Source organism: Lineus longissimus, chromosome 4 (assembly GCF_910592395.1).
Source record: "Lineus longissimus chromosome 4, tnLinLong1.2, whole genome shotgun sequence".
Lineage (NCBI taxonomy): Eukaryota > Metazoa > Nemertea > Pilidiophora > Heteronemertea > Lineidae > Lineus > Lineus longissimus.
In genome coordinates this window covers 7,352,810-7,377,878 of record NC_088311.1, presented here as the reverse complement: position 1 = coordinate 7,377,878, position 25,069 = coordinate 7,352,810, and the positions used below count along the sequence as shown (strand labels likewise).

General features: G+C 41.2%; 1 protein-coding gene across 19 annotated transcripts in view; it reads right to left on the bottom strand.

Moving 5' to 3' along the window:
- LOC135487134 (uncharacterized) overlaps positions 1–25,069 on the bottom strand; it is a 155,322-nt gene that overhangs the window by 27,822 nt on the left and 102,431 nt on the right. For 17 of the 19 annotated variants that reach the window (XM_064770550.1, XM_064770533.1, XM_064770552.1 and 14 more), the window contains 26 exons: positions 20,280–20,318; positions 18,806–18,952; positions 18,511–18,666; positions 17,878–18,060; positions 17,626–17,709; positions 16,063–17,488; positions 15,514–15,666; positions 14,765–15,130; positions 14,305–14,504; positions 13,056–13,079; positions 10,655–10,987; positions 10,313–10,475; positions 9,840–10,006; positions 9,337–9,666; positions 8,855–9,175; positions 7,870–8,526; positions 7,365–7,694; positions 6,707–7,036; positions 3,869–3,953; positions 3,438–3,652; positions 2,856–3,182; positions 2,282–2,608; positions 1,222–1,428; positions 912–1,031; positions 611–722; positions 100–326 (listed from right to left, as the gene is read on the bottom strand). In XM_064770550.1, the coding sequence (XP_064626620.1) occupies positions 100–326; positions 611–722; positions 912–1,031; positions 1,222–1,428; positions 2,282–2,608; positions 2,856–3,182; positions 3,438–3,652; positions 3,869–3,953; positions 6,707–7,036; positions 7,365–7,694; positions 7,870–8,526; positions 8,855–9,175; positions 9,337–9,666; positions 9,840–10,006; positions 10,313–10,475; positions 10,655–10,987; positions 13,056–13,079; positions 14,305–14,504; positions 14,765–15,130; positions 15,514–15,666; positions 16,063–17,488; positions 17,626–17,709; positions 17,878–18,060; positions 18,511–18,666; positions 18,806–18,952; positions 20,280–20,318 (7,029 nt within the window). The remainder of the gene's footprint in view (positions 1–99; positions 327–610; positions 723–911; positions 1,032–1,221; positions 1,429–2,281; positions 2,609–2,855; positions 3,183–3,437; positions 3,653–3,868; positions 3,954–6,706; positions 7,037–7,364; positions 7,695–7,869; positions 8,527–8,854; positions 9,176–9,336; positions 9,667–9,839; positions 10,007–10,312; positions 10,476–10,654; positions 10,988–13,055; positions 13,080–14,304; positions 14,505–14,764; positions 15,131–15,513; positions 15,667–16,062; positions 17,489–17,625; positions 17,710–17,877; positions 18,061–18,510; positions 18,667–18,805; positions 18,953–20,279; positions 20,319–25,069) is intronic. The other 2 variants (XM_064770537.1, XM_064770541.1) reach the window with 2 other exon arrangements.

Below are 25,069 nucleotides of genomic sequence, written 5' to 3'. Positions count from 1 at the left end.
CACCACAGGAACCAAGTTCCAGCCTCTGAAGCTGCTGGCTAACCTGACCCCACCTTACAGTATCAGCGAGCTGGAAGGCAAGAGAATCATTCAGTTTACCTCCAAGACGTCTCTCTGCTCCTTGATCGTCTCTGGATCAACGCCAGGTGGGTCAGCGGCATAGAGCGTCTCTTGAAGATCTTTTATTGTCGAAGTCAACCCATTGATGTCATCCCAGAAACGCTCCGAGAGTTCAAGTGTGTCCTCTAGTTGTTTGTTTCGCTGCAAGGTGGCAGCACGGAGATTCGTCCACATCTTCATCAGATCATCGACCTTGTGCTTCACGGCTGCAATAACAGACGAAAATGTTATTTCATTTTCAGAAAGAGTAACTTCATTTTCACACAAAATTAAGTCAATGTTCATCCTCACCACAGTTGTCAGCTACAAGCTATTTAAAATTAAAAGCATCTGTTTAGTTCATCTCACCGACTTATCATTAACACCCTCATCAAATCAGCTTCATGTCCCATGACTGGACCTTTGCCTATTTCCTACTTTTAAATAGTACACTTGGTCCTCTATTATGAAAAGTGAAAGCCAACGTTTTCTAGTTTGTTCAGAATCTTACCTCTGGCCTCCTCATCGTCCTCCTTACTCTTGGCCTGAGCGAGCAGCAGGTCAGCAGACGCCTTCACAGCCTCCAATGCAGCCAGACGCTTGTCCAATTCATCAATAAGTGACTGAAGACATGATTAAAATAAACAATCAACTAGAGGGCACAGTCCCACTTTAGCAGATTTTGGATTAACCTGGTGAATCTCATTGGATATGTCAGCAATAGACCAGAATACACACCAAGGAGTACTTCACATCAAACTTGGAGATTCTAGGTCTTAATTTCAAGTTTTTAATGATTAACGCCGACGTACCCTGTTGTCTGTCAGCTGGTCCCTCAGCTTGTCAGGATGAGCAGAGACAGGCTCGGCCTTCTCAACTTGTTCAGCAGTCGTCTGCATTGTATCAATCATCACCTCAAGTTTTTCAGAGAACTGGAAAATCAAAAAATTTAAAATAATGATTACCAAGTGACAAATTTGCTATATCAATTCACGATAATTATGTTTTGGGACACGAGGCCCAGCTAAGTTCGAACAAAAGGTAATGAAAAGTACTACACCAAATAGAGGTCAATATTTCAAATATATTGAGTCCTTTTGATACTTTGAAGAGAAAACTTACCTCAGCACTGTTGTTAAGGGCTTCTTCCAGCGTGTTACTCCTGTCCTTGAGGAATTCCTTCATCTTCTGGTAGCGCGTGTTGTCGGCTGCCATAGCATCGGTGATCTGTCCGGCTTCGTCATCGCTAACCAGTCTAGCCAAGGCTGCACCGGTCTTGTTAAGTTTCTCAAGCTGGGGCTTGTGGTCTGCGAGCTCCTGCTTCATCAACTGTGGCAGAGAGAAGGTCAAAAGGTTGATTAGAGAAGGGTTGAATCCGGTCATTTGGCAAATCCCAGATGCCGAGCGTAATTCTATGGCCGGGAGACAATACTAGGACACAAAATTCCTCTTTTTTTCAGGAACTTAGCCATAGAAGGTAATAAGCAAGTAGGCAAAGATGTGCTTTAATTATAACGAGCTTAAAACAGATGGATATGCCTTGTATCGACAAACAACAAATATGTGCTTTTTTATCACGTTGGTGAAATAAAGCTTCTGAGACATTTTCAAATGATGTATTTTCCAGCAATTGAGACACCTGCAAGGGAAACATGACTATATATGGTACATGTGGTTCATTGATGACAATGACTATGTTATTGAGAACTTCCAATATCATTCAACTCTGTAACCAACACGGCCCTCACCAAAGTCATTCAAAGCTATCACCATTACTCTTGAATTTATGAACTTTCTTGACAAAGCAAACGATAAGTTGAAACAAATAGGCTAAACCACCTGCGTTTATTGACTGGTCAACAACCTTCATTCAAACTATGCAAAAACAAACCCGTACAAAGGCTTTCTGAAAAAGAGTTGCATTTGTGAGACAGTTTTACTGAAGAGCAAACGTCAACTACCCTGGTTTCTGGATCCAGAAACTTTTACTTCCAGAATTTACACATTGGTTCGAATATTCAAACAAGGCTGACTGTGTTGTATGGAACACCTTCTGTAACTGGGAGGTTTAGTAATCATAAAGTTATCTCCTGAGGTTATTTGAACAAGAGTGGCTATACAAAGCACACTTTTTCATCTACCCAACTCCACATGTCCCAAGCAGACGTCACTTCATACATACCGCCACTTTCTCCTGTTGTGCTTTCAGCTGATCTGGATTGACCGCCGTGATCCCTTCCTTCTCGACCTCGGGTTCCATTTCGTCTAACCACGTCAACAGCTCGTCGTGCGTGTCATGGAAGTGATGAGCCAATGGCAGCGCTTGTTCCAAACTGTTCAAGCGATCACCTGAGAGCTTTGTGACGGACTCCGACTGTTTTTTCAGCGTATCAATCTTTCCCTTGATGTCATCTTCATCATCTGAGAGGGCTTCACGGAGCAGTTTTTTCGCAGTGGAGATGGCGTCACGAGCCTTTGTCTTCTGTTCTTTGATTTCTGAATGCAGGTCCTGGAATGAAAACAAATGACTATTGTAATGTCATTCATGATTATAATCATGTGCAAAGATAGCATATACTTGAGCCAGCTAGAATTCTGGTTAAAAAATTTGGCAAAGACTTTGCACATGCTAAAGATTTGGAGGAAACAGTTTGCAGTCGACATGAGTCGTAGAAAAACGCAGTCATTCTTACGAAAAGAAAGGTCATATTGGCCAACACAGCAAACAACAATCGAGCATGATTTGCCACGCCTACCTTGTGTTCCTGTAGGTGTGCCTCAAGGACTGCTGGGTCGCCGCTGAGGCCCTCATCCTCCTTCAGCTGTCCCTCCTTATCCTCAAAGTATTCGCTCAACTCGTCCACATCGCCGAGCACCTCCACGGACTTCTGACGAGACAGTTTCAACTTCTCCGCCTTGACCTTGATCTGGTCGCGTAGGGATTCGAATTTCTCGTTGTCCTTGGCAACCATGTCGCCTAACTTTGCAGCGCCCTCTTTGGTTGAGAGTACAGACAGCTGTGGTGCTTCCTTGTTGATTGTTGCGACGAGTGGCTTGACCGTTTCAAGGTCATCCAGAAGTTTCTGGAAAACAGAACGTCCGTTTATCATAAATGTCAACTGCACAGTTCAAATTTATCATTCTAAGCACAACTGGTCAACCTTCACCATTTTTCGATTCATCTTTTAGCTGAGGTGCAACAAAGATAACAATATTACCAAAAGATGGTTCACTGAAAGGATACAAGTGTTCTGCATATTCTAAGGTTGGGTGGCATTTGCATGTTGGGCTTTGTCATTTTAAACAAGAAGTGAGGCCTCTCAGGAGAATTTCATTACCAGAATGGCTTGCTCTTGGCTCTCTCCCTTCTCTCTGATGGATGGTTCCGCGACCATCATCCAGTTCTGAAGCTTGTTGTGCGCATCTTGGAACTTGAGGGCCATCGGTAGTGCATCCTCCATCGTGGAGAGGTTCTCCGCGCTCTGACTGTTCAAGTCGTTGAAACGTTCCTTGATCGCGTCAAGTTTTTCTTTGATGTGCTTGGCATCTTCTCCTACAGGGTGAACAGAAAAAACAACAATCAGCAGATTTCTCAAGAGTACAACTTTACATCATTAGTAGGACTTAGCAAGGAAACCATGTACATTACTGATGATGTGGATGTCTTCAGGGATGTTACTTTACGAATTTTGGTGACTAGGATCAAGTTAGAATCTTTTAGGCCAAGTTCAGTCACTGTCTCGCACGCGGATTGTGTTTTTTTACTTGCCTTTGGTGTGACGGAGCAACTCCTGGCCATGTTGGTCAAGGTCATCAATCTCCGGCCTGTGTTCCAAGATGGCGGCATTGAGATTCTGGAATGAAGTGAACGATTTATGAAAGTGAACAGAATTTGACACAGCAGCATGTGATGTACGAATATCAAAGCAAAGAAAGTTAAGGGCGATTTTGAGTCCTTGAATCACTCGTCAAATCCAGGAAATAGGACATTGAAGCCTTTCACACTCAACACTTTTAACAAGCCTCAACATGCTCAATGTAATAAGATATTGGTACCACATTTATCAACTTTTATTCAAACTGAGAGAACAACAAAATCCTGGAGTGAAAGACATGTCAGTCATATATCATATGACATATTGTCAGTCTGGAATTATTACTCTGGAGAGCCAAATATGCCTGCTCTGCCCTCACCACCCCTCCGTGACCAAAAAGTTAAACAGTTCTGGTGATCTAATTAATGAGTGACATGAAGATGGTTATGTAGATAGAATAAAACAAAAAAGATGTTGAACAAAAACTCTATAGATACTGCCTATCTGATGGAAGGCCACCATGGAAGTAACAATAAGGATGTTAGTGAAACAAACTCGTTAGCGGTAAACATTTTCATGTTAATATACATGTTTCTGTATTAGTGATGAATGTGTAGGAGAAACACATGATCACAATACACCCACATTCATACATTTTAGAGTTGGACATTGACAGTTTTAGAAAAATTTAGTTTAAGTCAGGACACTAAGTTATGGGAAATATTGCACTGCTACCACACCGCAACCCGTAGGACAATTTGTTATGAAGGGACTAGAATGTATACCATAAGCTCTGCCATCTTTTGCGTGATTCTCTTAATCTGGGTAGGACTTATATCATCAATATCTACTCCCAGTTCATGCGTATCTAGCCAGGCCTCTCCCTCTTCAATACGTTCATTGAAGTCGAGCAGACTATCCCTGATGTCAACAATGTCCTGCAGCTCATTCCGGACATCTTTACAAATGTGACCAAAACGATCTTTCAGAGCGTTAACTTCATCCTTGATGCCCCGAGCATCATACACCCCGACCTTTTCCCCCAACTGCTCGCCGAGGTTTTCTGACTGGGAGAGAAGAGAAGCCTGGCCTGCCATTTGTTCCACTAAAGCCTGCAAATTTCGTAAAGAAAATGTGTCTTTCTTAACTAAAATCAAAGACTCTCAAAGGAAGTTGTATAGAAGCATATGTCAAAGGAGAAGAGGGTCAATTTGGACGTCTGCTGAAAACTACAGGATGTAAACAAGAGTCAAGCAGGCCGTTGTCATAGCCGTCTGCATCACTGCAACTCTCTCCTCAATGGCCCATTTGGAAATTTAACAGCAGCTTTTCTTTGGATAGAACTAATGGCATTTTCATGCAGATGCCCAAACAAAATAAACGAACTGAAATGTGGGGGAGAGGGATAAATGCAAATGAATATAAAAGTGGTAAAATAAAAGTGCTGGAATTATGAAAATTCTATAACTTCAAGAAATTTTAAAAGTGATGCAAGGAGCAAACTGTATGAAACTATTTGACGCACCGACACCTTTGCTGTTGGAGACAACATATATTATCTTGCACTTAACCACCCTAATGGGGTAACATGATTTTGCATGGTGATTTGAACAGTCCATCACAGTTCATCTTGGAGTGGAAGATCAGTGATTGCACTGAAAACTTCAAACCACAGTCCATTGAATCGGGATCTTTCAATAAAAAGTCTGGTCATATATGATTCAATATCAAAGCCACCACCTGTTTAACTGAAAGATTCTGCTCGAGTATTCTTACAAACCCCCCACGGAAATTATACATAGGCTTTTGCATCAAATAGTCTCTGTACAGACACCACCAAACATAAATATTTTAATCTAAATGTGTCCTACATGCAAATGCTGTGCCTCAGCAACGCGCTCCACCAGCATGTACTGTGTGCAGATGGGAGAGAGGAGCATGATAAGGTATCGCCCATAAAGGGGGCACCACAGCCATGTGAGGTTTTTGATACATAAAAAGATAAGACGAAGAAGTTTCAGCTCAACTCTTGCTGTAATCGAGCAAACTTTTCATATCGTTTAAACAGAGGTTACAGCCTTTGAATGATTAACTTCACATGACTGTAGTGGCAGGAGAAACACCCATATCTCTACACAGAATAGCACAACGTCAGATTAAAGATGTCCATATCCAAGCCCTGGATACACCACAACAAAATCTTACCAGTTTCTATTCGAGGGCAAAGGAACGAAAATTCAAATTTATAATGAATTTTACGTTTTTGACACAGATATTTTTTTACCTGAACTGTTGCAAGGTTATATATCTTTCCAGTGCCCATTTCCAAATGATATAAGACATTATCATTTTCAAGTACCACCTTAAACTACATATACAACCCTTTTTTCATCTGCATTCAGAAATAACTTGGTAACTGGTTTCCCCCTCAACCTAAATTTGATTAGATTCTGATACATGCCAAATGTGCATCATAAAGGAATTCACTTTGTACTAGAAGGTGCATTTTATAATCTAAAATGGATTTGATGTTTGCAAATTATCCTTTTTAGTACTAAGTTCATACTAAAAATAACTTATTACAGTGCCAAGCAAACAGGAGATTTAATCACTGCAGCCTGCGATTGCATGCGATGAAAATTGCTATTGGTGCAGCAACCAGTAATCAATATCAAACACAACGATGACAGGTTTCACCCGCAGACGTGAAATTGTTTTGTCTCACAAAGCAGCTATTATAATTGCAGTTTACGCCAATTAAAATGGCTCCCTTTGGCGGAGCTAAGACTGACCTTGTGTTCCTCAATTTGTTGTCGCAGTTGTTCGGGGTCTGTGCTGATGGAATCCATCCCGGAGACGAGCTTCTCCGTCTTATCTAACCATTCCATAATTGGCTGAATCTTCTCGCGGAACTCCTTGGCGATACCGGAGATATCGGTCAACTCCTTTTGGCGTTGTTCTGCGGCTTCGTTCAGTTTCTCCCAGCGTTCTTCCAAATCGGAAATTTGCGATGAGATCATCTCCTTTTCTTGATCGTCCTCTGATGAACCAATGACCTGATCGGCAAGCGAGTGCAGTGATTCGACACTTGGTGTGCGGTCCGTTAGCATACGTTGAAGGAACTGGAAGATAGAGGGCAAATAAATAAATAATTGATCCCGTATTACCAAAAGAAGAAGTTGCGACACAGGGCTCGAGCTACACTATTGAGATAAGGAGTCTAAGCCATGTTTTATGCTTCAAAAGACACTTTCGGCAGTTATCTTGAGCCCTGTCCAGGTGTAAACCAAATCATGTTCAAATGAAGGCAGAAGAAATTTAGTATGAATGCAGAGAAGCTTTTAGAGGCCAGAACAGGTATGACTATTTTGTTGATGAAGCTTCATCATCAATAAAATGAAATATTTGAGAAGTCTGGCTTCTTGCCATCTCATACAAAACTTTATGTACCTTCTGCTCCTGCATCTGTGCTTTGATGACCTGGGTGTCAGCAGATGGCTCTCTCTGATTGGCCATCATTTCCTCTGTCTCTCCAACCCAATCCAACATGGACTCCAACGCATCCTTGAACTTCCCTGACTTGAGGAGTGCCGAATCTAGCTTGACGTCTCTCTCTCCGACCTTCCTATTGAGGTCGGCCCACTTGCTATTCATGGTGTCAAGGTCAGCCTCAAGGTCAGATGTGTTGACCCCAAAGCCTGCACTCTGGATGAGGTCATTGCCGAGTTGCCTGGTTTGGTCGACTTCTCGCAGGATTGGTTCGATCTCTTTTTGGAATGCCTGGAATATAAGAACATAAGAAATATTAGCAGGTTGAGGGAAGGGAGAATTCTATTAGCATAAACAAAGTCTCAGCGCTGGATTTCACATTTTCTCACACTACAGAAGTGAGAAAGGTCGCTTAGAAAGATTCTGCAAAGTAAAAAAAACAACTGATCTTGGCTGCACCACTCACCTTGAATTCCTTCTGGTGTTGCTTGACCTTGTTTTCATCACCGCCAATTGGTGGCATTTGTTTCATTGTGTCATCAGCTTTGTCAATGGCATTGTTGAGTTCATCGATCTTCTTCATGAAATCCTCCAACTTGCCGAGGGTGTTCTCAATTTCGTCTTTTCGGTGTTGATTCTGGTCAATCAGTTTGTCACACTGGAGTTGGAGGGTCTCAAGCTGATTGGTAAAGTTGGTTGGATCAGCCACCACGCCTTCACTCTGGAGGTCATGCAATTTATTATTTTGATCTTCGATGGCCTGATTCTTGTTCTGAAGGTCCTCCAACAACTTCTCCACATCATCAAGCTGCTTCTTCAGTGTTTCAGGATCTCTCGCAATGCCCGGTTTGGAATTGGCTTCTTCCTCTATCACGTTGAGCATTCCAGATAACTTGCGCATATCCCGCTGATAGTCTCCTAAAATGGCAGATCCAGTCTCGAATTCGGTGATCAAGGCGTCTATATCGGCGTTCAGGGCGTTGTAGCGCTTCGCCATCCTGTCGGTCTCGTTTTCGACGTGTGATGAATCGCATCCTTCAGGGGCGCTAGCGACGAGGAGATCAGCCTGCTCACGGAGGTCGGTCACCTGGGGTTTCAGGTTCTGGACATCCTCCTGCAGCATCTATTAGAAAAGAGGGAAGTTGTAAGCAGGGAACAATAGATGTGTTAGCTCTGGGCCATCACATGTATCACTGCAATTTATAATATACACCAATGTTGGCCAAGCAAAGTATCTTTAATATTCAATTCATGATACAGGGCAAGGAATGGTGTAGTAAACCTGCTTACTCTGACCTAGATCCCGGCCACACGACAGGCCTCTTTCTAACTTTTTAAGAAAGTTGCACAATATTATGAACACTTCAACCCTGGACTATAATTTCCCAACAGTTGACTGCACTGCAAGACTCAGCTAGTAGCCAACTGCCAAGTTATAAAACAGTGCCTACCTTGACTTTGTCCAGGTGTTTTGAATCTTTGGACGTAGCCGCAGCATCCCTGTACGAGTTGAGCTTCTCCTCGCTGGTCTTGAGCGCATGCTGCACATCCCTGGCCGCATCGTTGTAGTCCTGGATCTGCTGACTCGTCTCCTCCAGCTGCTTGACCCGCTCACCGGCAGCTTCATTGAGACTGTCCCACCTGGCAGTGATGTCCTCCAGATCGTTCTTGACCCTGCTGTGGTCAGCCTCCGTGGCCTGCAGCAGATTCTGGCCAGCGTCTTTCAGGGAGTTGAAGTCAGCAGTCTTCCAGACGATTTCATTCTGGAATGCCTGAAAAAGAGATACCTCAAATGTAGTGTCTGACAGAACAATGGTCACCTTGATTTTTGGTGTTACAAGTCTATCACTACAGTTTCATGTATATTCTTTGAGCATTTAAACCTTATGAGTATTCACCTTACCTTGGACTGACACTTAGAACCAGGTCTTACCTGTGCTTCCTTGAGTTGCTTGGCAATATCCCCCTTCTTCAGAACCACATCGGGGACGTTGGCCAACTGATCCTCCTTGAATTTCAACCAGGCAGACACCCCTTCCAAGTTGTCCTGGAATCGCTTGGCATGGTCGAGACAAGTTTTAAGATTTTCATGATGGTCGGCAGCATCTTTCTTCAGATTCTTCAATTCGCCTTCCAATTTCTCCACTTCTTTTTCTATTTCAGCTTTCTCTTCGGGACTGGCGGCCGACAGAGACATACGTCTGCCCATTTCAAGTGTCTTCTTGGTTTCGTATTCCAGGTCTTCAAGCTTGCCCTGGAGATTCTGAAACATATATTTAGTATTAAAATCAGTTCATTCTTGCGGAATTTTCAAATGTGTATTATCATCTCACCAAAAAAGTTGTCATGGTATCAAATGAAATTGCTGACCATTGTGGATCTACCCTCAAGCATCTACAAACTAATATTTTGCGACCCAAATTGCAAAATCCCTACCTCTGTGTCGTCTAATTCATGCTTGATCTGGTCCTTGTCACATGACAGAGGAGGCAGGCGCTCCAACAGATGATGCATTCCAGCCAACACTTGTAGTTGCTCATCCAGTTTCACCCTGAACTCCTGACCTTCTTGTTCTGCGTCGGCCATCTTTGTCTTGTACAAATCTAGAAGAGATGATACAAACATTTCAAATAACTATACAATTAGAGTCTTATACCTTATGAGACATATGAAGTCTCTCGCGCCCAAGACAGATTTAACTTAGTTACAGTCAGGGGAGGCGATTGCGAACCAAACGAACCCATAAATATTGACCCGAATTCCGACAATTATATGGTCTCATAGATTCCTTCAGTTAGATTCTAGTTATTCTCTCTCATCACAGCATTCTTCAGACTCTTTTGCTAATTTCAGGAGTTTTGAAATAGGGTGGGTGAATTTTTCAAAAAAATTCATAGCTGAATACTTACCATATTTCTTCATGAGGTCATTGAACGGGCGCTCAACATTGGCCAGCTTGTTGTTCAGGTCAAATTTGACTGACGACTGCTTGGTCGAGTCACACAGGGCATCGCATTGTCCTCGTGCTTTGTCTAGCAAGTCCTTGTAGGTAGCAACCTCGACATCAATGTGCTGGAAATAATTTGGAAAGAAATAAGTTTCGAATGCATACTGCTCGTAACATATTGTGGAATGTTGATCCTCCAAGAATTCTGTCTTGTCTATAATGGCCCCAAAACAACTGGAATATGTACGAAATGGGCAAGAAACTTTGCGTTGTTTTTCTAAAATTTCCTATAGAAAAAATCTACCTTCATCTGCTTTTTCTGCTCCTTAATAACGTCAGCTTTCGACGAGATCGGAGGCAGTTCCGCCATCTTGTCCACCAACGTCGGCAACATATTATTCAACTGGTGGAGTGTGTCATAATACTCTGAAGCCGGGCCGAGCAGACTCTTCAAACTTTCCTCACGGTCCTTCAACTGGTTCTGGAGTTTCTCCCAACCATTGACAACCTCGGCCAACTCGGCGCTGATTTTCTTGGCATGTTCAGAGCCTGGCTCGCATTTTTCCAGGATTGTGTTGCCGGACTGGACGAACTGATTATAAGTATCGTTCATGCTGTTGAACTCGTCTTGGAGGACCTGAAGGAGATAATCATTCTGAAATTAGACTACACATCATTTGAAATCAGGAATTTCAGGTGTCATCAGCATTCTTTACTTCTTTTTCTGACATGATCAACAACCTTACTACATGTACAACGAGACTTATTTCTTGAGAAAGACTTTCAAAAAAAAATTTGCACCACAGATCGGGGTTTAATTTTTTTTCCTTTACTGCTGTTGAGCTGAGCAGACACTCCTCAAAACATCAAAGCATTCAGAGACACTCATCGACATGATATCTTCCCTGGAGTCCAACAGAGGTTACACAGGTATTGGAGTGGCAAAGGTGTCAGGGGCGGTGGTGGCAAAGCCAAATACAGCAATATTTCAAAGGATTGGAGGCATGACAAATCTTTTAACACCTGCAGACTATCACTGAAAGAGTGTCTGGGAAGTGAATATGGCACAAATTTGATTGCCAACAAGGTATCCTTTTAGGTGATGATGTCATCTGAAATGCTCGACAAGGCAGGCCTGTAGCTTGCTTTTGGTCGTTGGGTGGGGTGGGGATGGGGAGACAAAACACCTCTCTGGTTCTTATGTCAAGTGCAAAAATCAGCACAATTGCATGAAAAACACATTTTTGGTAACCATTGGGGGCATTTGCCAGTCGCTTTTCCCAATAGCTACACCTGCAAGGGGTGTGACAGCATGCACACCACGGTACAGACTTTTCACTTTGTCATCATGCCCAGCAAGCGATTGCATGTACATTCACGGCATTGTTTAGTTGATACATCACAAATTATTATTTCCACATGCTAAGCAATTCACTGTATTCCTCCATCAGAGTGCAGCACCTGATGCTGTCAAAAAGATTTAGGATATGACGCTGATGCGAAGATATCATTTGCCTTCGGGTAAAGTTAACATTGTCAAGTGCTATACTCAGCAGAGGAATATTGGCTATTCATAACAGCCAGTGGCAGCAGACACTCTGCATGTTGACGTAATTCAGCAGACGCAGTATATATTCATCAAAATAATGTACAGTTGGGTGGACAGTACAACTTTGAATAGCGTAGGCCTAGGAGAAATGGCGCAAATGATCATTATGCACACACAAGGTTATGCGCAGGCTGGAAGAATATACAGATTACTTGTTTGAGGACTGGTGGCTCTTTTAGGATGGTTTTGAGGAGTTGAGAGTTATTGCAATTTCTACTTGTACCACCTCTGTGCTGTGAACAGAAGTATCGAAGACTTTCAACAGAAGTCATGTACTTTTTTTCTTTCTTGTTACAAGGAAAACTTCTGCAAGCAGCCACCAGTCTTCAAGTTCAACCCTTCCATTTCTCAAAGCCATCATATTGCAATCCAGTTCCACGCATTTTGTACACGAGCCTGGTGCATTCATGGCAATTAGGAGAGAAGGGGTTAAACCAATCTTGGGAAAAGAAATGGCAAATAAGGCGCTTGGCTTTTCAATTCTGGGATGCAGAGGAGCATTCGGATTAACTCATTCAACAGCTACAACATACTAGTACAGTGAAACCTCCCTTAGCGGACACATCTCTAATAAGGACACCCTCTCTACAGTCCAAAATTGGTTGTTTCCATTCAATTTGACCTCTCTAATCAGGACACCTTCCTTTAGGTCGGTACTAGTCAGTCCCAAAGTGTCCCTGATAGAGAGGTTCTACTTTACTTTAGATAGTGAGTTGTGTACACCTAGGCCTACACAGTATTAACCAGGTTTTCTAGAAGACATCATTTTGAGAGCACCTTCAACGTTCACTAAATCCTAAATATATATATTCCTAAAGCTGTTTTTTAAACAAAGTTGACGAATAGTTGAAGTTCTTGAAAGAAACAAGGGTGACCCCTATATTTATATCATAAACTACGGCTCAATACTTCGCAAATCCCCCCCAAAGTATCTTCATATACTTATACTTAAGTGCTCTCTTTAAGTTGAACGTAAAAATGATTTCAAGATTTGAAGTATTTGAGGTGTGGTATCCTAATTATTTGTCGTCTGCCGACGTTTTGTTGTTGTTGTTGTTGCTGAATGAGTTAATGATAATATTCATTCCTGTCTTACCTTCACCTCCTGGTACTCCTGGTACTGCGCACGGGAGGGAAAGTTAGAGTCGATTATTATGTGGCCATAAAAGGGCGACACTTGAGCTAATCCATGCACCTAGCGTCATCTCACTACAGAGGATGCACGAAAACCAAACCAAACCGTACCAGACAAACCAACCTTGGCCTCGTCATCTTTGCACCTGTACAACACTCTGCATTATAGATTCTCAAGAACACAACTTGTGAAAATTCCCCCCTCTGAATATTCCTCTTATTTCCACTTTTTTTTTCTGGGCGGAACCCCAAACCTTTCTCTTACAAAGATCATATCATCAGTACTGTGCCAGGGAGTCAAGAGAAGGAGCAAAGATGTCCAAGGACAATGTTGTAGGACCATGCCAAAATTGGCATTAAGGGGTCCTCTATGATATATCACTGCGCCAAAGCAAAGATAAAATGTGCCTTTAATCATAAAGAACCATCCTTAGATGGCAAAATCAATGAATAAAACCAAAACCCTGAAAATAGATAAACTAACCCAAACAGTACACCTACCTAGTAAAACCATATAAACCTTAGATCTTATAAGATTAACTTGGACTTCGCAATGTGACACACACACAACACAGATAAGCACATCTCTGATTAGGGGAAAACTCAGAGCAGCACCAGTGTTTTTCTTGACAAGGCATTGACCGAATGGAAACAGATTATAACCGCCAAGTTAATCTTACCAGAACTTTACATATTGGTGTTGTTGCATCTAAAGTGCCAAAATTGGTAAACAAAGTCTCCCTGACCCATTCTACATCTACCTGATAGTGACTTAGCTATTGAGCATCCCTCCCACAGTTCCCAGTCTCCCTAACCAGACAAAAACAACAACTTTCACCACATGCACATGTACAATGTAGCATGAAAACATCATGAAATATGTGATAACTGTATTTGTTTATTGTTTTCAAATGAAATCGATGTACATGTACCTGCAACCAGCAATGCTCTGTGTTCAGTAGGCATCATAATATCATGGAAACTTATTCAATACATGCAACATGTTTCTGCTAAGAATTCTCCATTTGTTGAAGCACTTCCAGTGCATATGATGCTGCCTGACACCATTTAAAAGAACCTATCCTGTTTGATAGAATTTTTTGTAAGTGTGAAGAGTAAATTTTTGAAAAAAATCTCCCTCCAAAATGCAAACAAGTATATTGAAACTTGGAAGAGTGGTTTGAATATGTAGAGAAGGAGACGACTCTCACCTGGACTTGTTGTAGTTGTGTGTTAGCCATGCTTGGCTCCGAGGCAACGGGTCCCAACACGGACAACATCTTTTCCTTCTGGTCTAACCACTTGACAAGCTGGTCATGGCCATCACGGAATCCCTTCAGATCGTTCACCAGGGCACTGAGAGACTTTCGGCGTCCGTCCGAGGTGGATTTCAGGGCGTCCCATCGGTCTTCTGCAGAAGAATGATAAAGGAACATGAGACATGAAGAGAGACATTGAGACAAGATGAGGGTTCAGCCAGGTAAATAACAAATTACGACACTTTAATATCGTATCAGTATATCTCCAAGCAAGTAAACAGACACTATCAGAAGACGAACACTCGCATCAGATACCAGATACAAGGAACCTCTGTTTTAACTTTTGCAAACTTTGCGAACATTCAATAGTTTAAAGTATCGGCAGCATACAAGATGTGGTATCATCACTCACCGAGCTGCTCAAGCAGTTGTTGTATGTCGCTGATACCGGGCACGTGTCCCTTGTTCTTCATCAACTGGCCTGCCTTCTGACGAATGCTATCCACAAGCTCTTCCTTGCTGAGCAACTCGCCGTGGAATTTCTCGTGCTCCTTAAGCTTCTTTGTCGCTTCCTCCACGCTACTCGGCAGCTTTGCGTCCGGTACGATGCCTTGTTCTTTCTCGTCCAACCAGGTCAGAATGCTCTGGATGTCCTGCAGGTACGATTTGACCTTCTCCAAGGTCGTGCTGAGTTCGTTCTGTCTGTCAGCAAGGCGATCGCCGACAATGTCATATCGTCCGTTGACTTCCAAGAGTTGTTGTTGGGCTTCGGACAGATCTGGAGAAAAAAAGTTCTAATTTTGATTTCCTGCAACATTTGATTAACCAATCAATCAACATAGATTTTGGGTTTTCGAAAATAATAAGAATGAAGAGATGGGTAGATAATGGTCTACCATATCCATGGTGATTACTCAGAGCATGCTCTTTTAATAAGGGGAATGGCACGAGACATGTTGGACACGGATAAAGGGACACACATCATTTTTCGAATTAATACTGAGACAGGGTATACATTTGATGGCATGCTGTACGAGAAATGAATAGCGAAAAATATTGGTGACTGTATACAAATCTACTGGACATTCAACTGTAATTCTATGTCAGATCATGAGCATGATAAAATCAAGAAATCCTCTACTGAAAACAACGTGCTTTTACCATCAAATCCGAGCAAGTTGTCCGTGGAACTCTTCCTGCTGCTGATGCCGCTCGACTCGCTGGAAAGTGGACTGACCACAGAGGATGGGGAGGTGACTGGACCGGTCCTGATAGGAGATGTTGGGACTCGCATGCCCAGACGCGAACCAGACTCTACAAAGTGATGAGGGTAATGAGAGAAACTATGCTAAACAGACAACATAGGCTAACATTCTCCATGTTCAGGCTAAATTAAGAAAGGATGGATGTTGGAAAAATCTACAATACCAACTAAGGACTACTTGAGAATACATAAACAGTAACACAGAGATTTTTTCTTACCAATATCAATTCTGCAGATAAGTCAGTGCACACTACTTCACATGAAATTACTCATAAAAACCTATCAAGTGCAAACAATTCACTGTATTTTGTTTGTCTGTTAAATCATGATTGATAAATACAAATAGTGAAGTTTTCTACATGTGCAGCGAACTGTCAGATCCAAAGCTCAACATATCTTGTCGAAAAGAGATGATTTAACATTTCAACTGAAATGAAAATACTTACTTCTCCTGACTGGACTGCCCGTCTCACCATCACCATGCTGAAGTGACTCCAGTGTATTGTTGATGTCATTCACCTCATCCATCTTAGGGGAGAAGTCCTCGTAGCTCTTCAACAGTGGCTGCAATTCCTCAATCTGCTTCTCAATGGCCTCGATGTCAATGGCGACCGGCTCAAGAGCATCAATACGACCTTCCACATCTCCCAACCATTGCAAAACCTCCTCCCTGGCAAGCTCGTACTTCTGGGCCATTTCAAGCCGGAACTGAGCTTCCTGTTGGCGCTGTTTGAGTAGATCTGAAAGATGGCCCCAGTTGGATTCGACACCCTGGAGTGTATCTTTGATACTGGTGTTATCCCCAACGCCAGGGCTTGTCATGAGATCTCTAGCAAGATGTTGCAGACTTTCCAGGTCGACAGCTTTGGCATCCTTTTCTGAAGTAATCTCATTGACTTTGTTGCTGAACCCAGGATTGTCAAGTTTTGTCATCTCTTTCGATTCTAATTTATGCACAACCGATCCAATCCAGTCATTAAGTGCTTTGGTATCTGCTTGGAACTCGGCTAACTTATCTTGGACACTGTCAATGTTATCCCTACGAGCATTGCACTTCTCCACAACATCTGCATACATTTTGTTCAGTTGGTCCAAGTCTGCTTTCATACGTTGACCGGTGGCAGGGTCACTCGTTTTTATCAACTCCATGGCAGCGTTATTGATACCCTCGATACTAGCTTGGCGGCTCGCGATGTCTGCTTCAACCATCTTCAACTGCTGATCCTGATCCTTGAGGAGGTCACGGCTCAAACCGATGGGGCGCATATTGTCCAGCGCAATATCAATGTCCTGCAGCCATTTGAGAGTATTTTCCATACCAACCTGTACGCCCTGTGACTGCACCAATGCAGACTGAAGAGAATTTGCACGGTCCTGGGCAGCAGACGTCAATTCAGTCAACTTGGCTTCACAACCGTCAACATAATCCTTCACATCGTGCAGCTGGCTGTCGTCTGCTTCCAAATCCGACAAAGCGTCTGCTAAATCTTGAGCCTTTTTCTTCAAATCATCCAAAGTTTTCCCCTGAGAGATAGCAACAGCATTGAACGACTTGACACCTTCTAGTTGCTGTTGTAATTCCCTTGGCTTCGAACTGACTGGCTCGCTCTTCAGGCTTGCAAGCTGATTGTCAGCAGACGCCTCCCAGCTTTGGAGTCTCTGTAGATTGTCTTTGAACGTCTTGTGTTTCTCTGAGGTGGAGCTGAGCCTATTGATCATGTCCATGGTGTCTTCTTGTAAAGCTTGGTACCTGTCATTGGCAGTCTTTAGTTTATCTCTGATGCTCTCTGGTTCTGTGATGTCACTTGGTGACGGTCGAATCTTCGAATCTTGAACCTGAGCTCTAAATGCTTGTTGGTCTTTCTGGCTTTGCTGTAAAGGGAAAGAGTACACTCAGAATTGCAAACTTACAAAATCATTTCAATCAAATTTTGTTAACAATAATCAGGGAAAGCGGTTTTCAAGGAAGTCCATGGCCCTGCCAGTGTAAGAAGAACAACAATACTCACTTTTGCCAAGCTTGCATACTTCTGTGCCGTCATGTTGATGAACCTGAGGTCCGCCTGGTGGGCGACAACTTCACTGCTCAGGGCCTGTAAGAGAGGGGGCAGAACTAATTTAGTAGGATGTGCAGATTCGTAAAGAGATCTGGTTGATAAAGGATTTAGCAAGTGGAAGTTACCTCATACCGAAAGGAATTTGATGTAAGTGTCCGCAGTAACATGATTTTCATGCCTTTGGAATAACTCTCTCCTACTCACCCTGGCTACATCAAGATGTTCTTTGACCTTGTCAAGGTCACCACTGTTGTTCTGAAGGTTGTGCAGTCTGTCTTCTGCTTGGTCCTCCCAGTTCTTGAAGCGGTTGAAGTCATCTTCAAACTTGGAAAGTTCCTCACTCGCTGCTGATAGGAGTTTGAGTCGTCCTTCTGTCTCTTTGGAGAGCTGCAGAAATCACAAATCAATACAATGATGAATGATAAGTGGCAGGTCCCAGGTTCAAGTTCTTTACATCGGTTGGATGGAACAGTATGAGCCCATGGTTCAATGTATCTGGTGTCTATGCTTGGGAAACTAATACTCCTGCATGACAAACAGCAGCCCATAGTGGACTTGCCTTTCTATATGCGCAGGCCAACAGGCTAAATACCCTTGATCATAACTGATAGTAACCATACCTATGACACACAAGTAGAAACCGAGTTTCAGAGGATATCACAACCGATTTGTACAACATTTACTGATTCTGAACTGCACAAGAAAACCAACCATAAGTCCAGGCTAGAAGTTTGACACTGCTGTGTTGGAACAGGTTCAGACATTTGCAACTGCAACTTTTAAGGATGCACACGATCATGTATTGACTCATAGAAGAGTTCATAAAACGTCACTCACATTGTCTAATCGGTTCTTGAGGTCTGTTGTGAGCGAGTTGAGTTTGTTGATCTCGTTTGGACTAAGTGCATCCTTGGAACTGTCCCGTACTTGTTCGGCTTGGTAGATGAGGGCCAAGAGGGGCTGTTTGTGGGTTCCGATGTCTTCAGCAATAGCCTGCAATGAAGGAGAAGGACTTGATTGAATGATCATCTTTCGAAACAAAACAAAACGCAGGCACACTTCCCCTGAAATGTCAGAAACATGTTTTCTTTGAAGGTCGCACATCAACAAACAAAACAACTCTCCCTTATACCTTGTTTTCTTCATACTGGTTCCTCAGTTCATTCTCATCCTCACAGACTGGTTGGTGTTTGCACAACTCCTGTTCTACAGACGTCAGCCATTCATCCTCCACCTCAAGATCCTTCATTAGCCCTTGGTACACCAATGGTAGCTCCTCCTATGGATAGAATGGGAAATTATTAGTACCGCTCTTGGGCAATGTTGGTGACTGTTTGTGCAGTAAAATCACTAAGATTTCAAGACATTTGCAAAGAAAGAGCCAATTAAAAACATTTTTGAACTGTAAACCATGAAACCGGCCCACAAAATTAGAGGGATTTACAGTAACTTTTCACAGGTCGTCATGGACTTGGCTGTTAATGGGAACCTGTGGTGCAAATGTATCGAAAACAAAAACACAGTTTAGAAAAGAATGACATGTATGGATGGGGTGTGTCAGTGAAATAAAACATGAACTTTCAACTGGGCTCTCGCAAGAACGACTGGAAAAGACAAACAGCTCATTTGAACTTCTGACTTCCCGGCCTACTGGAGCAAATATCACCAAACAGTTTCCTGAATATGGTAAGAATCTTTGTTCAAATCGTTCCTGCTAGAACCCTGTTTCATGAAATAAGGAAAAGGTGGTGGGGATGAGCCAAATCTGTGACAAATTTCTATTTCAACAATCACGCATGAAACTTTGTTACCTTAAAATGAGTACCATCACCAATATTTCACCAGCCAATTATTTCCTGATTGTGATCAGTTTACCGGTATACAATTTTTGCCAGTTTCAGTTTCAATCTTCAAAATTCACAAGAACGCCAACTTCCCCTCATTGTCAAAACATCCCAATAGTATCAAGTTTTAAGGCAAAATTATCAGTATCAGTGAAAGGTGAGGATCCTATAAGCTACATGTACCGATACCAGTAGTTAGTAAAAGTTAGAGATGTATCTAATTTTTCCAAGCCACAATGACTGTGACTTCTCCCAACACCAGATCTATGTGGACTGAAAGTTGATTGCACACAAGCAACCAAATTGAGGCAACTTCCTTGTGACTGCTGCAGCAACTGGCAATAAGCGACAAAGACTTGCTTAACTGCTGGGAAGTCAACCAGGAGTAGAGGTTGGGTGCAAAAAACTGGTTTAGGTGATTTGATAGAGGTACAAATGCGAAGTTGGAGGGCCACGATAGTAAGACCCAAGCTCCATCTAAGTAAGGTAAGGTTGTACAATTATACCCCTGGTACAATTATAGCCTATGTGTGCATTTCTGGGTACTGCCAGCTCTATTCTACACTGTAGAGGCTATAATTGTACTGAGGCTATAATTTTATCACTTTACTTTACAAGTTGATTAACTGCACTTGTAGATTTACCAAACTCCAACAACCAAAAACGTTTGTGTCAATCGGTCAAACTTCAACCAAGTGTAAGTTAAAGTGTAAGAAGAACCCGAACACCAATGTTATCAATATCGTCTATTAGAGAACTCACGCTCAGGTTCTTAGCAAGCCAGGGGCTGTACTTATAAGGCTGTTGAGAAAGAAGTTAAATAATATTGTGAATTTAGGCCGGTATTAAGATCTTTTAGCAAATGATACAAAATTATCGACAAAAGCTAGCTGAAGTTTGTAGTTATTACTGCTGATAGCAAGCGGGTAATTCCAAAGTTACGATACTATTCAGCACCAAATGTAATTCAATTTGGTGATGACAATATGAAGAATTCATGTCAAAGATCAAGCTCAGCTATTGTAGAATTTATCAAGTACAAGTTCTGAAAACTCCAACGTACATGCATGTACATGTATGTGTTATTATAGCCAATTTTATTCAATTCCAAAGCCAATTTAAAGCAACTACTGAATTAGATGGATTAAGTCAAACAAAACTTTCTTGAGATCTCTCGAACTAATTTTGAAGATGGTCAACAAATTAATTAGGCCTATTCTTAATCAAAACTTGTGTCATACTTTCAACAAATTCAACAACTGTTTGTATCACCTCATGATTGACAGTCATTTACTAATTAGCAAATGTTTACATTTTGCAATTAACCTGTAATTAAAACACTAATTAGTACTGGCTCCCATTTAAACGTTTGAAAAGAACACCCCACCACATATGGATTATGAAGAACACAAAGGCAGACATGGAAAGTAATGATAGAAAGATGTTGAAGGAAATGGGAATAAAAATAAAATGAAATATATGATTAATGCATGTATGTTTGAATATAAGTACGAAATGATCTACAGGGTGTAACAGAAAGAATTGATATAATTCTGCAGACAGATTATTTTAGAACTTTCATGATGTTTTTGGAGTAGGACATATATTGTACATCTTTTCATGGCTTCTACAAGACGATGCCAATTTTTTCTTGCACACCCTGTATACAGAAGTATAAACTGAAATCAAATCAAATCATCTATTAGTGTGATTAGAAGAACATAAACTGAAATAAAATGAAGCAAAATTATTCTAAGCTTATCAAAACATTTAAGTGTATATTGGGTAAAAAACAATGGGGAAAGTATGGATATGGAGAGTGTAAACGTTGAAACGTACTTACTGCGGTATCGTAAAGGAACAATGTTTTTGATTCCTTTACGACAATATCATTATGATAAATATTACAACATGCATCACAGAAAATGGAAGTAAGGAATGCAATTCACAATAATGACAAGAATACATTGAAAGATCATAAATGAAAAATCTTGGAACCATAAATAAATATATCGATTGAGACCCAAGTCTATTTTTTAGTTTTAATAGCACTTCCAAAATTGAAATGACTTATTCTGATGCTTTGACTTGAATAGAAAATCTTACATGCGCTGAGAACTATCAATCAGAGAGTCATTCAGAAGAGTAGCATGCCACAAAAATGACTCACAACATGCTATGCAAAGACTGAATCAAAACTTTGCACAAACATGCAAAAATCTGACTTAACTTCCAAACATGACGTCCATGGAGGAGACAGTTCGGAGGAGGAGACCAAAATACATTTTCCTTTCATTTCAGAATATGAAATACATGTAAATCTTTTCATTGTCAATTCTTCTGTTTTAGGATAAATTGTGTCGGTCATGGTTTGAAAGATCATAAAAAGATCAAAATAAATGTTTACAAAGCTAAACCGTTTAGTTACTTGGTCCCTTTGTACAATCATTGAATGCTCAGATGTGGGATGCTTTGCCAAGGGAAGTCAGGGAAGGGGGTTAACTTTAACCCTTAAGGAGCTAAAAGCTGTTGTGAGGGGTGTTAATTGACCTTTTAGGACCTCAATGCGACATATGTCTGGTCCTAAATCCAATTTGACTCGATGGTAAAAACCTGGAAGTCAATCTGGAGGAAACGTTCAGTGGGTCAACTCTTTCTTTTAGGCTAAAACTTCTTCTGAGATGAAAATTTCCCCTCCTGAATTCCTCTGGCAAATAGCACCTACATTTCAGGACCATTACAATGATAATGCACAATTTTCCAGTTGGGAGACCAGCAACTCTGTAAGCTACTGCATGAAACTGCTTTCTGGAAAATTGTGAATTATTTGAACTCAAGAAAGTAGGAGGCAAATTGCAGGTATCTGAGGTCAAAGGTCATGCAGCAGTCGTTAAGCTCACTCCCAATAACTTGTGGAAGGTAAGCTATATACATATGCAATTGCTGCCAAAGCTGGACAAACATGTCCAAACATGTCAGCGGTTTTAGCCGATTGAAATGATTATGAAAATAAGCAAAGAAATCAAACAATTTGAAGGAAAAGCTGCATTTGTAATGAAAGAAGCTGGCATTTATTTTCTGCACTGACGACGCATAAAGCCTGGATTGATTTTAGAAAGCTTTTTATTTTGGCAGTTGTGTGCAATTTTTTCGCTTGTTCTTTTAATTACAAAGGCAATCAGTGGGGGTCTGAGTCCATATTCTCCAATCTGACTGGTATGCATGAGCCAAGTCATGATGGAACTTGCCACTTTTCCAGAGAACAAATGCATACAGATTCTAGAACACACTATAATGCATTCAAAATGTTAGAAAGTTTCCAAGCATTACTGAATATACATGCAGCGTAATGCAGCTGAAACCCAAACAGCTCACTAAAGGCAATGCAAGAATGGCCAATTAATCAAAAAATTTAAATTGTATTGGATTAGGATATTTTTTTGCCAAGTTATGCAATCATTGATATTCTCCAAGTTTTTAAAATTTTCAAGGCAGCAGTACATAATTTTGAATTAAACCCTGCAATTTGGTCCTCAATTTCTAGAGTTTTACAATGGAAAATATGCTGGTTTATTGGTACCAGCTAAACTCAGGGGAATGCGGCACGCAAAGCATATACTGACTACAAGCAGCAAGGCAAAGAAAAAGGGAACTTCGATGATTATATACACAATTGAAATAAAAAATAATCAAGATTTGAATAAAAATTACAAGAAAATCAACCATGTACTTCATCACAAAATGATACCTGGTATGGTCTGATTACCAGGTCGAAAAAAATTGCCAAGGACATTATAACCTGCATCATACGCCTGGTTCAATCAGATGCTAACAAGCCTAAAATCTCACAGAAAAATTTGATGAAATAACACGCTAGGAGATTTACTAGTATCACATGCCGTGCTCAAACTTAACACTTTCAGCGCCATCTGACGTAATTTTACGTCTTGCAAGTTCACACGGTTGAGCCATCCGACGTAATATTACGTCGCGTTTTTAAATTTCCCGCTTTGTCTTCGAGGCGACTAGCAGCGCAGTATAGGGGAAAACAATTTAACTATACAGCGCTTGAAGTGATAGTATGATGTTCAGCCAATGTGCTATTTATAGCCAAGATTGTCTGCATTCGAATAGGCGCAATGGCGGGTCGAAGATTGATGACGGGGGCAGATGTAGCCGAGAGTATGCCAAAAAGTGGGTATTCGGAAAGACACCAGATATTACTGTTCTATGTGTGGGGTACCATTGTGCAAAATCAAGTGCTTTGCTGACTATCATTCCAAATTAGCATTGTAAAGAGATCTAACAAAGAAGAACCAACACAGAAAATTTCATGTAATTATCTTTATTCCTTCTATTGTTTTCATAATTTTGAAAAAGGGTAAAAAGGGGCGTAACCTTGGCCCCTGGGGGAAGTACGCTAAATATGGCTGGGCGCTGAAAGTGTTAATGTATCAACTTGTTTATGCCAGCAGAGGGATACCTGTTAAACAGGCCCTATTTTTGCTGTGATGGGCATGTAGGTAAGACTCCACGTGAACGACATAAACACGTCGACACAGTTATAGGAAGGGTACAGGATAACACACAGGGTCAAAATGCTTGGGAACTTTAGAAAGAAGGCAACACACTAGCACATGAGCATGCTTTACACTGAAGCAGAGAAAAATGTACCCCAGAAGAGATGATATTCAAAATGGAATCGCAAAAATTATTTGAACTCAAATCTGAAAACGATGTCTTAGAAATATGGGGTCAACAGTACTTTCAGGAGTTTTCACGGATTAAGCTATGACTCGATCTTCCAATGCAATGTCGATAATCATTTTGAATGTCTCTTCTCGGGGATGAACATGAAATCACATTGAAATAATCCTAAAACAACTCAGTTTTTTAAATGTTGGCATTATAAATCATCGTACTCACATTTAGCATATTTGTGATATCTTCAATCAACTATATTTCACAATGATTTCATGTCCATTAAGTGGAATAGGTAGATACATATACACAAAAACTTTCGATACAATCATAACTTGAACAAAGTCATAACAACGAATCTTGTTCCCTTATGCCAGCATTTACCGTAAACCGCTAAAACTTTATGAGCTTCATATTTTTGCGATTGGTGAAAATTCTGTAAAATTTTCATTTTACACAATTCTCGTTTTGGCAGTACAACATTTCTATCAGTTCTTCTGTCAAAATTGTTTTTCTGATTTTATTTTTTTCGTGGATCTCCATATTTCATGAAACCCGCAAAAATAAAATGCCCACAAAAATTTGGCAGTTTACCTAATGTACCATGCAGGCATCTACAATTGGCGTCTACCCATTCCAAAGCCACCTGGTTATTTCACTTCAATACTAAGACAAATTTTTGTATTTTGGGAAAAAATACACCACCAGACCAATAGAGAAAATGTGTAGGATACTAAGTAAAGAGCACTTCTCTTTTTCTGTTTTGAAATAAATTTCAGGTGGCTTAAGCGCAATACAGACAAACATTTTATCATAGCAACATGTGATCATCATTGCTGCAATGAGCGATG